The 14629-nt window shown below is 42.8% G+C and overlaps 1 protein-coding gene across 5 annotated transcripts in view; it reads left to right on the top strand.

Annotated features, from left to right (window-relative positions):
- The window catches only part of INTS2 (integrator complex subunit 2), a 136130-nt gene that overhangs the window by 46117 nt on the left and 75384 nt on the right, over nucleotides 1–14629 (top strand). For all 5 annotated transcript variants that reach the window (XM_033922796.1, XM_033922793.1, XM_033922795.1 and 2 more), the window contains exon 12: nucleotides 7735–7803. In XM_033922796.1, the coding sequence (XP_033778687.1) occupies nucleotides 7735–7803 (69 nt within the window). The remainder of the gene's footprint in view (nucleotides 1–7734; nucleotides 7804–14629) is intronic.

Genomic DNA, 14629 nt, shown 5'->3' with positions numbered 1-14629 from the left:
AGTACTGGTGCTATCGCTACAGGATCAGCTCAGAGGTGTTGTAGAAGGAGCTAACTGGATTGCTGCAGTTGCACTCAATGCAAAAATCTGCTTCCATGCACCCAGCTTCAGCTCAGTCTGAGCATCAAACTCCATTGAGTCATCAATCTCAGACACCACAACATCAAGCATCTAAATAAGGAGATGTCCGTCTTCTAGGGAGCACAATTCATCTTGATGTTCCTCTCAATGTCCATCTCGATGCTCACCGCCAATGTTCTACATCTATAAAGGCTGATATCGAGGCATATGACTCAGGCTTGTCACCATGCTCTTCTAGAGACTACTCTGACTTGTCTGCAGATGAGTCCTATGGGATTCTTTCTGACCCATCTCCACGTCTTCGATGAAGGTCACCTCCAGAAAGTCTATTTCACAAAGCTTATCAGTGAAATGGGGAAGGCGCTTCCTAATCATATAGAATCTGAATCCACAGCCTCGAGCAGAGCTCATGGATGCTCTTGACTACAAAGAGTGGTCTAAGGATTGTATAAAGATCCCTTTACGCAATCTTATGAAAGATGCCTTATTTAAAAACTGGGAAGATCCATTTTCTGTCCCAATAGCTCCATGAAAATTGGATACTCTCTCTAAAGCATCCAATTGTGTCCAGGCTTTGACAAATTACAGTTGCAACCCCAGTCCTTTGTTGTGGAATCTGCGTTAAAATGAGCTAATAGTTCCAGAACTTATGTAAGTACAATACTAGGCAGAGAAGGAAGAATACTAGATAAGTTTGGGCACAGTGTTCCAAGGCTCCATGCTGGCTAATAGAATGTTAAACTACAACTTCTGTATGACATATTATATGAAATAACTCATCCAAAAATGTCATATTTTGAACAATAGATATCATCAGAACATCTGAATGATTACCAACACCTGACTAATGATTTCCTGGAGACTAGAAAGTACACGGTGCATCAATTTTTAATGCTTTTGACATAATCAGTTTCTTCTTGGCAGTCTATATTGCCATGCGTAGACAAGCTTGACTGAGAATTTCAGACCTAGACATCAATGTACATGATCAACTCTCCAACATACCCTGTATAGGAGATGATCTTTTTGGAGACCATATAGAAGAGGCAACTCAAATGATCAAAAGACATACTGATTGCATTATCACCTTGTCTTCTGTCAACCCAGTCTCAAGCATCAAGGAGATATTCTGCTATCTCTAGACGGTCTACTTCTTATGTGAAACGGAAGTATAGCCAGCTATCCACATCTACTCGCTCTTCAAATTGGAGGTATCCCAGACAACAGAGGCAGCAGAAGACCCAGCCACAGCCTCAACCCAAACAGCAGGGCTTTTTTTTTTTTAACTTCATACTGGAGAGCACTGCTAGAATTTCTCAACCTTTTAACTCATATTTTCCCCATAGGAGGTTGACTCGCCCACTGTTCTCATCAGTGGTCCTTGATAACATTGGTCTATGTGATTCTGTGTGTGGTGAATCAGGGCTATGCCCTTCATTTCCAGAAAATACCTCCAAATCATCCTCCAAGAGAGAGTCCTCTTTTAACTCTCATCAAAAGACCATCAGGAACTCTCAGTCTTCCTCCAGCTCAATGCCACAGAATAAGTATCTATGCAGGAGAGGAGCCAAGGGTTCTACTCAAAGTATATTCTTATACCAAAAAAGCCCAGAGGTCTCCATCCTATTCTGGACCTTCACACTCTCAGCAAATACTTGATGAAGCAGAAATTTTGCATTGTCTCTCTGAGAACCCTGTTGCTACTGTTATAGAAGAACGATGGCTCTGCTCTCTAGATCTCAAAGAAACCTACACACACATTCTCAGCCCACAGGAAATATCTTTGCATTCTCCAATAATGATCTTAGCACCCAGAGTATTCTCAAAATGCTTGATGGTAGTAGCTGCAAACCTTCACTTACCCAGTTTTCATGTGTTCCCTTACCTAGAGGACTGGCTGATCAAGGCTCCAACACCTCAATAAGCTCTTCTGGTCATGAATACAATAGTCCATCTACTGGAACTCCTAGGATTTGCAGTCAACTATGAGAAATCGCATCTAGAACCAACTTTAGAGCTCTTTGTATCTTTCTACCTGAACAAATACTCAAGCCACTGGTCTACTGTCCCAAAAGATCAGAGTAACCTTACATCTTCAACAGTCTCTTCACTGATGGTTATCACTGACCAGTCTTTCCAGGTATTTTCTATTCTAAGCACCACTGCATCAAAAGATATTGACAACCAATGCTTCCATGCTTGGATGGTGAGCTCATCTCGATAGTCTCCATAGCCAAGGCTCCTGGACTCCTCCAGAAAAAGCTTTCCATATAAATCTCAAGCTTTGGGCAATTCACAATGCTTTGTATACATTCCAAGATCATCTCCTCAATCAAGTGGTGCTCCATCCGCACAGACAACTAAATAGCCATGCACTACGTAAGCAAGCAGGGTGGAACAGGGTCTCACCCACCCTTATCAGGAAGCAATAAAATTCTGGTCCTGGGTGATACCTAGCAACATTTTCCTGAAAGCAGTCTATCTAGCAGGAAAGCAGAAAATTTTGGCGGATAAGTTGAGCAGAACATAAGGATAGCCTTACTGGGTCAGACCAATGGTCCTTCTAGCCTAGTAGCCCGTCCTCATGGAGGCCAAGCCAGGTCACTAGTACCTGGCAAAACCCCAAAGAGTAGCAACATTCCATGCTACTGATCCAGGGCAAGCAATGTTTACCCCCATGTCTGTCTCAATAATGGACTATGGACTTTCCTTCTGAGTGAAAAAATATTTCTTCCTACCATGTTTCCCCGAAGACACTGTCTTATATTAATTTTGGGCCCAAAAAAGGCACTAGGTCTTATTTTCGGGGTAGGTCTTATTTTTTTCATGTACAATGATAATCTCTCCCTTCCTCTCCTCCACCCCAATTCTTCCTATTTCCTTTCTCTCCACCACATGTGCAGAATCTTTCCTCCCCTCCCTCCCATCCCTTGCAGCTTCTATCCTTCCCTCCCATTCCCCCCACCGTGCGCACCCCCCTCCCCAACCCTCCCATTTCTCCCCTGCCAACCGCGAGACCGAAATGCCTTGTAACAAACTACAACAATGGTTTCCAGATTCATGAAAGGACTTTTCAATGTCGAACCTCCTCTCAAACCGCCTCCTGTGGTTTGGGACCTCAATGTTTTCCTTACTCAATTCATGAAGCCTCCATTTGAACCAATTGATAAGGCTCATCTGAAGTATCTCACTTGGAAAGTGGTGTTTCTCAGTGCCCTCACTTCTGCTCGACGAGTCAGTGAGCTGCAAGCTTTAGTTGCTGACCCACCATTCACGGTGTTCCATCATGACAAGGTGGTTCTTCGTACTTATCCTAAATTCCTCCCTAAAGTGGTCTCGGAATTTCATCTCAACCAATCCATCGATCTTCCAGCGTTTTTTCCAAAGCCTCATTCTCATCCTGGAGAATCAGCTATTCATACTCTGGACTGTAAATGTGCTTTGGCCTTCTACTTGGAACGCACCAAACCACACAGAACTGCTCCTCAACTTTTTGTTTCCTTCGATCCCAATAAGTTGGGACATCCTATTTCTAAGCATACCATCTCCAACTGGATGGCGGCTTGTATCTCATTCTGCTATGCACAGGCTGGATTACCCCTTCACAGTAAAGTCACAGCCCATAAAGTCAAAGCAATGGCAGCTTCAGTAGCTTTCCTCAGATCTACACCTATTGAGGAAATTTGTAAGGCTACTACTTGGTCCTCGGTTCATACCTTCACTTCTCACTATTGTCTGGATACTTTCTCCAGATGGGATGGACAGTTTGGCCAAACAGTATTACAAAATGTATTCTAAATTGCCAACACTCCCACCATCCCATTCTGGTTAGCTTGGAGGTCACCCATATGTGAGAATACCTGCCTGCTTATCCTGGGATAAAGCACAGTTACTTACCGTAACAGGTGTTATCCAGGGACAGCAGGCAGCTATTCTCACAACTCACCCACCTCCCGTGGTTGGCTTCTCTGCTAGCTATCTGAACTGAGGAGATGCGCCCTGCGCTGGGCGGGAAGGTGATGCGGGCGACTTGAAACTTCGAGTTTCTTCAATCAAGTCTGCTTGTGAGGCGTCCGCATCCGGGCTCCGTCGATGACGTCACCCATATGTGAGAATAGCTACCTGCTGTCCCTGGATAGCACCTGTTACGGTAAGTAACTATGCTTTTTTGGAGGTAGGGCTTATATTAAGACCTACCCTGAAAATCATGCTACGGCTTATTTTTGGGGAACACGGTATCTGTTTAAAAAGTATTTCCCTGTAACTTTGAGTATCCCCTAGTCTTTGTAATGTTTGACAGAGTAAAAATCTATCCACTTGTACCTGTTCACAACACTCAGGATTTTGTAGACTTCAATTATATCTCTCCTCGGCCTTCTCTTTTCCAAGCTGAAGAGCCCTAACCTTTTTAGTCTTTCCTCATATGAGAGGAGTTCCAACCCCTTTATTTTGGTTGCTCTTCTTTAAACCTTTTCTAATTCCGCTATATCTTTCTCGAGATAAAGCAATCAGAACTGAACGCAGAACTCCAGGCACCATGGAGTGTTACAGAGGCATTATAATAATTCCTAGCCTATTGTTTGCTTTTTTTTGGCCACTGCCGCACATTGGGCGGAAGGTTTCATCATATTGTTTACAATGACACACTAGAGTGCTTTTGATGGGAAAGAAAGCAATTCTTACTAATTGGTTATCCCGAGATCCTCCTTCCAATCCAATGCTCAATGGAGAGCCTTGATGATAACTCATGCTACGCTGGAGCGAAGATTGGTGGGAGACTTAGATCATGGGCCGGGTCGTGGATTTCGTCAGACCTGGGAATGCTTCTGGCAGGACCTCACACCATATGCTCGAAGTAGACTCTTGAATCAATAGATTTACTTTTCACTCTCAATTTTACTGTGGCATTGGACTCTTGGGGTGGGGAGGGATGGGAAGGGAGGGAGGGGGAGTGTTTACAATATTATTTCCTGACTATGCTATCTGTTTTGTTTGTTATTTGTTGAAATAATAAAAACATTTGAACATACAATGACACCCAAATCTTTTTCTTGAGCGCTATCCCCCAAGATGGACTCTAGCATCTGGTGACTATGATTTGGGTTATTCTTCCCAATGTGCATCACTTTGCATTTGTCCACATTAAATTTCATCTGCCACTTGGACGCACTAGTGGTCACTCAACTCTACCACCTTCAGATATTTGCGGATTGGGGAAGTCCAGAAGTGAATCTCTTTGCTTCCCCCTACAATCACAAACTTCCACTCTTGTGTTCCAGACTCTACACTACCAATAGTCTGGAGTCCAATGCCTTTCTCCTCAAGTGGCGAGACAAGTTCCTTTATGCTTTCCCTCCAATTCCTCTACTCAGGAAAACTTTGCCAACAACAGGCCATCATGATTCTCATAGCATCTTGGTGGCTGCATCAACCATGGTTCCCTCTCCTCCTACAGCTCAGCGTAAGAGAACCCATTACACTTCAAATCTTTCCAACCTTGCTGGCACAGAACGAGGGTTCTCTCCTCCATCCCAATCTATGTTCGTTAGCTCTCACAGCTTGGTATCTCTCTCCCAACCACTGAATGCCTTTGCAATATCTGCTCCAGTGTCGACCATCATTTAAGCCTCTAGAATGTTTTCCACACAGCGCTGCTATTGTTTCACAGTCTAGTATAATAGCAACACACTGGATTCAATAATAATAATAATAACTTTATTTTTGTATACCGCAATACCACAAGCAGTTCAGAGCGGTTTATAGAGGAAGAGACTGTGTACAGATAGCAATGTAACAAAAAAGACTTTCAAATTACATTAGCATGTCAAGATTAGTCAAAATTTATCCGGAAGCATTTCAAAGATACAACAAGACAGGAAAGGAGTCGGAGAAATTTATCAGAGAGAGAGAGGTTTTAATTGACTTCCTGAAGGTTTGGTAGGAGGGTGCATTTGAAATGAAGTTGGTTAAACATTTATTCCATTTGCCTGCTTGGAATGATAATGATCTATCAAGGAATCTCTTGTAGATGCAGCCCTTCAAGGATGGAAAAGCAAACAGGTAGGCACTACATGTGCAAGTGGTGCTTGGAAATTCAAAATGGTGCGACAGATAGATTGGGGATGAACCTGTTATGGTTTTGAAGCAGAGGCAGGCAAACATGAAAATGACCCTTGCTTCTACAGGTAGCCAGTATAATTTTTTGTAATACGGGCTTACATTATCCAATTTTTTTGAGACCATAAATAATACGGATGGCAGCATTCTGAATGACTCGCAATCTCTCAATCGTTTGATGGTTTTCTTAAAGGATCCCAAGTATACAATATTGGTCCTTGATATCTACTATACCTTTCTGACTCTGGACTAAAGACTACTTCAGTCAAGAGTTCATCTCAGTGCTGTTAGTGCCTTACTTATTCAACTGGCCAAAAATCATTGTCTGTATATCCTTTGGTTTCCAGATTCATGAAAGGCCTTCATACCAGACATCCCATCAAGCCTCCTCCAGTGACTTGGGATTTAAATGTTGTACTTTCCACTCAGATGAAACCTCCATTTGAACCACTCTCGACTGTATCCATCAAGCATCTCACTTGAAAAATAGTATGCCAAATCAGTGAACTTCAAGCTCTTCTGTCAGATCCACCTTATACAACTTTCTAGTGTGGTTCTTCGCACCCATCCCAAGTTCCTCCTGAAGGTCATCTCTGTATTTCATCTGAACCATTCTATAGTTCTTCCAGGCTTCTTTCCAAAACCACATCCTCACTGTGGTGAAGTAGTACGCCACACCTTAGACTGTAAACATGCTCTTGCTTATTAATTAGATTGCACCAAACCTCTCAGAACGTCAACTCAGCTGTTTGCCATTTGATCCTAACAGACTTGGAGCTCCTGTCACTAAGAGAACCAACTTCATATGACTGGCAAATTGTGTCTCCTTTTGCTTTGCTCAGGCTGGGCTGACGCTTGAGGGTTGTGTCACTGTACAAAGTTCAAGCAATGATTTTCTTCAGTAGCTCATCTACATTTCACTTCCATTGAGGACATCTGTAAAGCAGCCACTTGGTCCTCATTTCATACTCGCATTCCATTATTGTTTGGCCCACACCTTCAAAAAGATATTATCAGGATAGAGTCAGTCCAGAGGGAGGCTACTAAAATGGTCAGTGGTCTTCATCATAAGGCGTATGGGGACAGACTTAAAGATCTCAATATATATGCTTTGGAGGAAAGGCGAGATAGGAGAGATATGATAGAGATGTTTAAATACCTACATGGCATAAATGAGCATGAGGTAAGTCTCATTTGAATGGAAGCTCTGGAATGAGAGGGCATAGGATGAAGTTAAAAGGTGATAGGCTCAGGAGTAATCTAATAAAATACTTTAAAACAGAAAGGGTGGTAGAGACATTGAATAGGCTCCCAGTAGGGATGGTGGAGTCAAAGACTGAATTCAAGAAAGTGTGAGACAGGCACATGGGATCTCTTAGGGAAAGGAGGAGATAGTGGATGGGCCATTTGGACTATAACTGCCATCATATTCCTATGTTTCTAAGTAAAACTGGTTATCTTAAAAGCAATCGGTACTAGGGGGGGGATCTGACCAAAGAAGTATTGTTACTGTTTAGCAATTTCCTTTTATTTCAGATTGTCATTAAACCAGGGTCCCTCAGCAGGATGAAGACCATTTTCACGCAAGAGATTTTTACAGAACAGGTAACTGGTTTTGCTCTCACTAGTTCATCTGTGTGTATGTTTGTTTTTAAAGTATTTGCATTGAAAGTTAACTTTACTATTGTTCTGTCAACAGAAAAGCAAAATATGTTCTTTATTGTTGGTGCCAAACCAGTCCAAGTGGGTTATGTCCCCCTGCTTGCAAATGGAGATGGAGAAAAATCTCAGAGCTAACTTCAATCACTTTTTTAGGAGGGTGGTGCCACCTTTTGGCTCTTCAGTATTTCTGTTTTTTTCATAGACAAGCAGGGCAATGTAGGCAAGCTTTCTAGTAATGTTATCTGATAAATTCAGTGTGTCTAGAACCCCCTCCACCTGGAACTTTTTTTTTTAACTTGAATTTGTTTTGGGAATTTGTTTTCCCTTTCTCTAATCTATCAGGATTCAATCAACTTTATGTTCTGGCCAGACTGGATACTCCTTTCAAATTAAGTAAACTTGACAGCTAATTTTTCTTCCAAACTGAAAGGAGAGAACAGTAGAAATAGTTGTGCTGGTACCTCTTTTTTTTTCTTTTCTTTTTCTCATCAGCTTAAACTTCAGATGAAGTTTAATAAACATAAGAAATGCCTTCACCGGATCAGACCGAGGTCCATCTAGTCCGGTGATCCGCACACGCGGCGGCCCATTTAGGTTCTCCCATTTAGAGCTCCTCTCCCTGGACAATCTGCCTGCTTTTAAATATCAGCAGCAGTGGGAGTTCAATTGCTTTTACACCTAAGCAGCAACGGGACCAACCCACCAACCTCTGCAGTCCATTGGAGAGATCAATCTACCTACTTTTAAATATCAGCAACAGTAGGAAATCAACTGCTTTTACACCTCAGCAGCAGCGGAACTATCCGCAACTACCAAGAGCACACAGACCCGATCCAACCAAGAGTGTGAGCTCCACCTTCCCCTGCAGTCCACTAGGAAGATCAACTGTTTTTTACACCTAAGCAGCAACAGGACCAGCCACCACTACCGAGAGCCCTTTGCCCTGATCCAGCCAAACAAGTAAGCTCTTCCCCCAGCATTCCGTTGGAAAAATCAATATGCTTGCTTTTAAATATTATCAGAAGTAGGAGATCAACTGCTTTTACACCTAAGCAGCACCAAGACCAGCCGCCACTATCGAGAGCTTTTGTCCCAATCCAGCCAGACGTGTATGCTCTTCACCATACAATTTGTTGGAGAGATCAATCTGCCTGCTTTTAAATATCAGCAGCATTGGGAAAACAACTGCTTTTACACCTAAGCAGCAGCGGGTCCTTCCGCAACCACCAAGAACCCACAGACCCGAACCTGCCAGGAATGTGAGATCCGCCCCCCCTACAATTCGATAAGAAGATCAACTGTTTTTACACCTAAGCAGCAATAGGACCAGCCGCCACTACCGGGAACCCTTTGCCACGATCCAGCCAGACATATAAGATCTTCCCCCAGCATTCCATTGGATAGATCAATCTACCTGCTTTTAAATATCAGCAGCAGTGGGAGAACAACTGCTTTTACACCTAAGCAGCATTGGGACCAACCGCAACTACCAAGAGCCCATAGACCAGATCAAGACAGGAGTGTGAGCTCCACACCTCCTGCAGTCCGCTAGGAAGATCAACTGCTTTAACACCTAAGTAGCAGCAAGACCAGCTGCCTATAATAGGAGCCCTTGCCCCGATCCAACCAGGCATGTGAGCTCCTCCCCCAATATCCCATTTAAGAGATCAATCTACCTGCTTTAAATATCAGCAGCAGTAGAAAAACAACTGCTTTTACATACAAGCAGCAGCGAGACCTACCGCAACCACCAAGAGCCCACAGACCCGATCCTGCCAGGAGCGTGAACTCCTCCCCCTGCAGTCCATTGGAGAGATCAATCTGCCTGCTTTTAAATATCAGCAGCAGTGGAGATCAACTGCTTTTACACCTAAGCAGCAACGAGACCAGCCACAACCACCGAGAGCACACAGACCCGATCCTACCAAGAGTGTGAACTCTTCCCACCCTGCAATCCACTAAGAAAATCGACTGTCGGCTCCGGGCGGCTTTCCCGCAGAGGAGAGAATCCTGCATTCACCGTGGGCCTCATCTGGGGCAGCCTCCTTGGAGCGGATGGGGCACGGGCAGTGTGTCTGGGAGGGAATGCATGGATGGGAGAACATCGCAGGGGAGGAGACATAGGCATCCTGGGACTGTCGGCCAAGTCTCTTCCCTGAAGAAGCCCTTTCTGGAAACGTCAATCGCTCCTCCTAAACTTACTTGCTCCACTTCATCACTGACGCTAACCCATTCTGCTTCTATTCCTTTCTCTCCTCTCTTCTACCTTCCAAGTATTTAGATCAATGCTGTCTTGTTATTTTATTTTTCCTCTAACTCTACTTTTCACTTCTCTATTACCCTCCAGGTACTTTAGTTAGATTGTGAGCCTTCGGGACAGTAAGGGAATTTTTCAAGTACCTTTCTTATTTCTAATCTTAATGTATATTTTCTGTAAACCGCTTAGAACCTAACGGATGTAGCGGTATATAAGAAATAAATTACATTACATTACATTACATTAATGTAGAGAAATGCAAAGTCTTGCATGTAGGGAACAGAAACCTGAAGTACAGCTATACGATGGGAGGGCTGGTAATGGGTGAAAGTACCCAAGAAAAGGACTTGGGGGTAATAGTGGACAACACAATGAAGCTGTCAGTACAGTGCGTAGCGGCCTCTAGGAAGGCAAATGGAATGCTGGGTATTATCAAAAAAGGCATTACAACAAGATCGAAAGAGGTCATCCTGCCGTTGAATCGGACAATGGTGTGCTCGCATCTGGAGTACTGCGGCCAATATTAGTCACCGTACCTTAAGAAGGATATGGCGATACTCGAGAGGGTTCAAAAAAGAGCGACGCAATTGATAAGAGGTATGGAAAACCTTTCGTAAGCTGAAAGATAAGAGAAACGGGCTCTTTTCCCTGGAAAAGCGGAGACTTGGAGGGGATGTGATAGAGACTTACAAGATCATGAAGGGCATAGAGAAAGTAGAGGGTGACAGATTCTTAAAACTTTCAGAAACTACAAGAACGAGAGGGCATACGGAAGAATTAAGAGGGGACAGATTCAGAACCAATGCTAGGAAGTTCTTCTTCACCCAAAGGGTGGTGCATGCCTGGAATGCGCTTCCAGAGGGTGATAGGACAGGGTAAGGTATCAGGGTTCAAGAAAGGATTGGATGAATTCCTGAAGAAAAAAGGGATAGAAGGGTATAGATAGAGATCACTATACAGGTCCTGGACCTGATGGGCCGCCGCTTGAGCGGACTGCTAGGCAGAATGGACCCCTGGTCTGACCCAGCAGAGGCACTGCTTATGTTCTTTTGTTCTTTAATGGTAACCTTGGCCAGTAAAAATTGCCCCTTCAGCTGTATCTATGCTGCTGGGCCTGGCTCTTTCGGGGGAAAGATGTATCAATTTGCAGCTCCTGCCATATTATCAGGAGCTATTTCTCTCTTGATACTGGCAGACTTCCACGAAGTGCATGATTTATTTCCCAGCACTGGGACAGCAGCTGAACCCACCCCCCCTACTTCAATGGTATGCCCTCCTTTTGTCCACTAAAAACACTTCATAAAAGAATATGGCAGATTCTTGTGGAGAGACCTGTAAAGAGATAAATAAAAGTAATTTTTCCCACTCTGAGATAAAGAAATAGTACAATACCCTCAGGCTGCTGCTAAAGCTGCTACATCTCCTAAAAGCTAAGGAAAGACTGCTTGGGCAGCGCAGTGCCTAATCATTCGTCTTTATCATTATGATAAATTATTAGATCAAATAGTCTTAATGCTTCTCATTCAGTTTGTGAAAACATTACTGCCATACTCTGAAGGCTCATCTACTACCAACTTAGTCTGCACTTCCTGGATCCAACTACTATTGACTTAGTTACAGCCACCTCAGTTGCCAAATCCATCTTGAGAAGACTGGTCACCAGATCCTGCTTCCCACCTACTCTTCTCTTAGTCTCTCTACTGTTTCCACCATTGAGACCTTATGCTTGTAGGAACACAGTCTCTCAGCCTGCATCGATCACTGCAGTAGGAAGTTTTCCTATCCAAAATTTTTCTACAAAATCTCTTCACACACATCTGGTAGTAAGGATTTCCAGCCTGTTCTATAATCCTATGGTAAATCCAAGGAAATGATTGAACTACCAGTGCATTAAATTAAAGTCTTACAGCTTATCCAAAAAATAGTAAAGAATCATCAGCACTAGTAACCAACTATAGACCAATAGCATCCATTCCATTTATTGTAAAAATCATGGAGGGATTGGTACATACCCAACTGATGGAATATCTTGATCAGTTCTCTCTCTTACATGAAACTCAATCTGGTTTTAGACTGTTGTTCAGTACTGAGACAGTAATTGCAGCTATCTTAGATAATCTGTGGCTCTTGTTCAGCAAGGGCCTCAATGCCCTGATCATGGAATTTGATATGAGCTCTGCCTTTGACCTAGTGGACCATGGGAAAATGCTACAATGCCTGGATGCAATTGGCATTAGGGAAGAGGTGTTGGACAGGTTCCGAGGCTTCCTTATGTCCCATACCTATCAAGTACGTTTCAATTATGATCTCTCCGATACCTGAAGCAATCCATCTGGCATACCACAAGGGTCACCACTATCCCCATTGCTTTTCAATGTCTACATGTCCTCACTAGGTGCGCAATTGACCCAGCTGGGGATAAAACTATGCAGTTATGCAAAGCATCAGAAGCACTAAATTTGATGGAGCAATGGATGTCTGAATTCAAACTGAAACTTAATTCAGAAAAAACGAAATTTTTTGTAGCTTCGTCACATCCGCTTGACACCAAAACACAACTATGCATCAATAATCTTAGTTATCCTATTCAGACTACTATGAAGGTATTGGGTGTAACACTAGATCAGTGCCTAACCATGAAAGACCAAGTGGACTCCTTGATCAGAAAGGGTTTTTTCACTCTCTGGAAACTTTGATCCATTAGAGCATATTTTGATATGTCAGCATTTAGAATTCTGGTACAATCCCTTATAATGAGTCAACTTGATTACTGTAACATGCCTATTTAGCAATTTTCCAAAAGAATATGTGACGATTCCAACTTATACAAAATGCGGCAGTCAAACTGATTTTCGGACAGAGGAAGTTTGACCACGTGACACCTTACTACCGATAGCTGCATTGGCTACCAATGGAGGCACGCGTAAAGTTTAAGTTCGCCTATTTCTGCTTTAAAGCACTATATGGTCTAGCTCCCAAATACATAACTGACCTTTTTTCCTTCTCAGCCAACAGACATAAGAGAAGCACACACTTGAACTTCGTTTTCCCCCCAGTTAGAGGTTGTAAACTCAAAAGACTCCACCAATACCTTCTCTCACACCAAGCAGCATTATGGGGTAAAGATCTATAACAATTGCTTATGCCTTCCACTTATGGGGAATTTAGGAAACGTGTTCCTGAAGTATCTAGACAACTGACCCGTTCAATTCTTTCTCTTCAATAATGGTTCCCTTGAACTGTTAACCACTATCTTTCACCTCTGTTAAGTTCATTCAATTTGTACCATCTTTTAATCTTTGTAAACCGCATAGAACTTCACGGTCCTGCAGTATATTAAAAAAAACTGTTATCCCACGTCCTTGGAATTATAGTGCAAAGTTCCACCAGTGCCACAACATGATTAGCCTTTTACCTCACCAGTTTGGGCCCTAGGTATATGCTTAGTTTATCTGTCTTAATACAGTCCTGCTTGGAATCTGCTTCTATCAGATGCCTTGTTGGTCTGGCTTGGTTGAGGTCCCAAGAATGTAGGCTATAATCCCTAACAGTGAATGCAAACTCACCCTTGTTGAGCAATTTCCTCCCAGTTCAGGGGTAACTGCCTTCTGGGAATGTCCTGGACGTTCTAGTGTGGTATGAATATTTCTGACAAGACACTACTTTTTTTTTCCAGGAAAGTAGCCCATTAAATTTAGTTAGCCTGGGTCAGCTCCCACTTTGCTGTGAATGGATGAGTTCTTGGAATATCCTTTCATAGAAACACCAGGGACCTTTGTGAGTGGGTTGTATGACCTTTCTCTTGGGTTCTTCTTTGTCAACTTTTCTGGCAGAACTAAAGGAGAAGATGATAGGGATAGGTAAAATTAAATTTTGCTATCATCGTTTTGTAGTTTTAGTGAAATATGTTTTTTATCAATAAATAATAACACTGAGGTAATTCTTGTGTAACAGCTATCTGTAAAATTTTTAAGAAATCCTTTTTAACAAATCTGAGTGGTATTTTAGTCATTTAATCTCACTTAGACCCATTTACAGATTAACCAAGGCCCTTATTTACTAAACCATGGTAAATCTTCTACCATGGCCTGGAGCACTAAATGCTCTTATGCTGCTCTGACACTCATAGGAATTCTGTGAGCGTCAGAGCATTTGGCACTACGGGCCACGGTAGAAACCTCTACCGTGGCTTAGTAAAAGAGGGCCGAAAGTAGCTTACAACAGATAAAGCATGACAGTATAAGGGGTTTACTTAGCTTTGAAATTGTTTTAAACACCTTTCCAATTGACACCAGCACCATCATAAAACCTCCCTTTTAAACTTTAAGCAGATTTTTTACTATCCATTCCCCCTTCAAACCCACTTCCCAGTTTCAACTACCTTAGCAACCAGAAAACTCTTCTATTTTTTCCCATCCAGCCAGCTACCATCCTTCCTTCCTACAGGTAAATCTTTCCATGTTCTTATACACACAAACTTTTAAATGGTTTGCCTAATTTAATACCCATGTA

The sequence above is a fragment of the Geotrypetes seraphini genome, chromosome 15, assembly GCF_902459505.1.
Source record: "Geotrypetes seraphini chromosome 15, aGeoSer1.1, whole genome shotgun sequence".
Classification (NCBI taxonomy): Eukaryota; Metazoa; Chordata; class Amphibia; order Gymnophiona; family Dermophiidae; genus Geotrypetes; species Geotrypetes seraphini.
The sequence above is the reverse complement of the archived record's forward strand: the minus strand, read 5'-3'. Positions and strand labels throughout refer to the sequence as shown.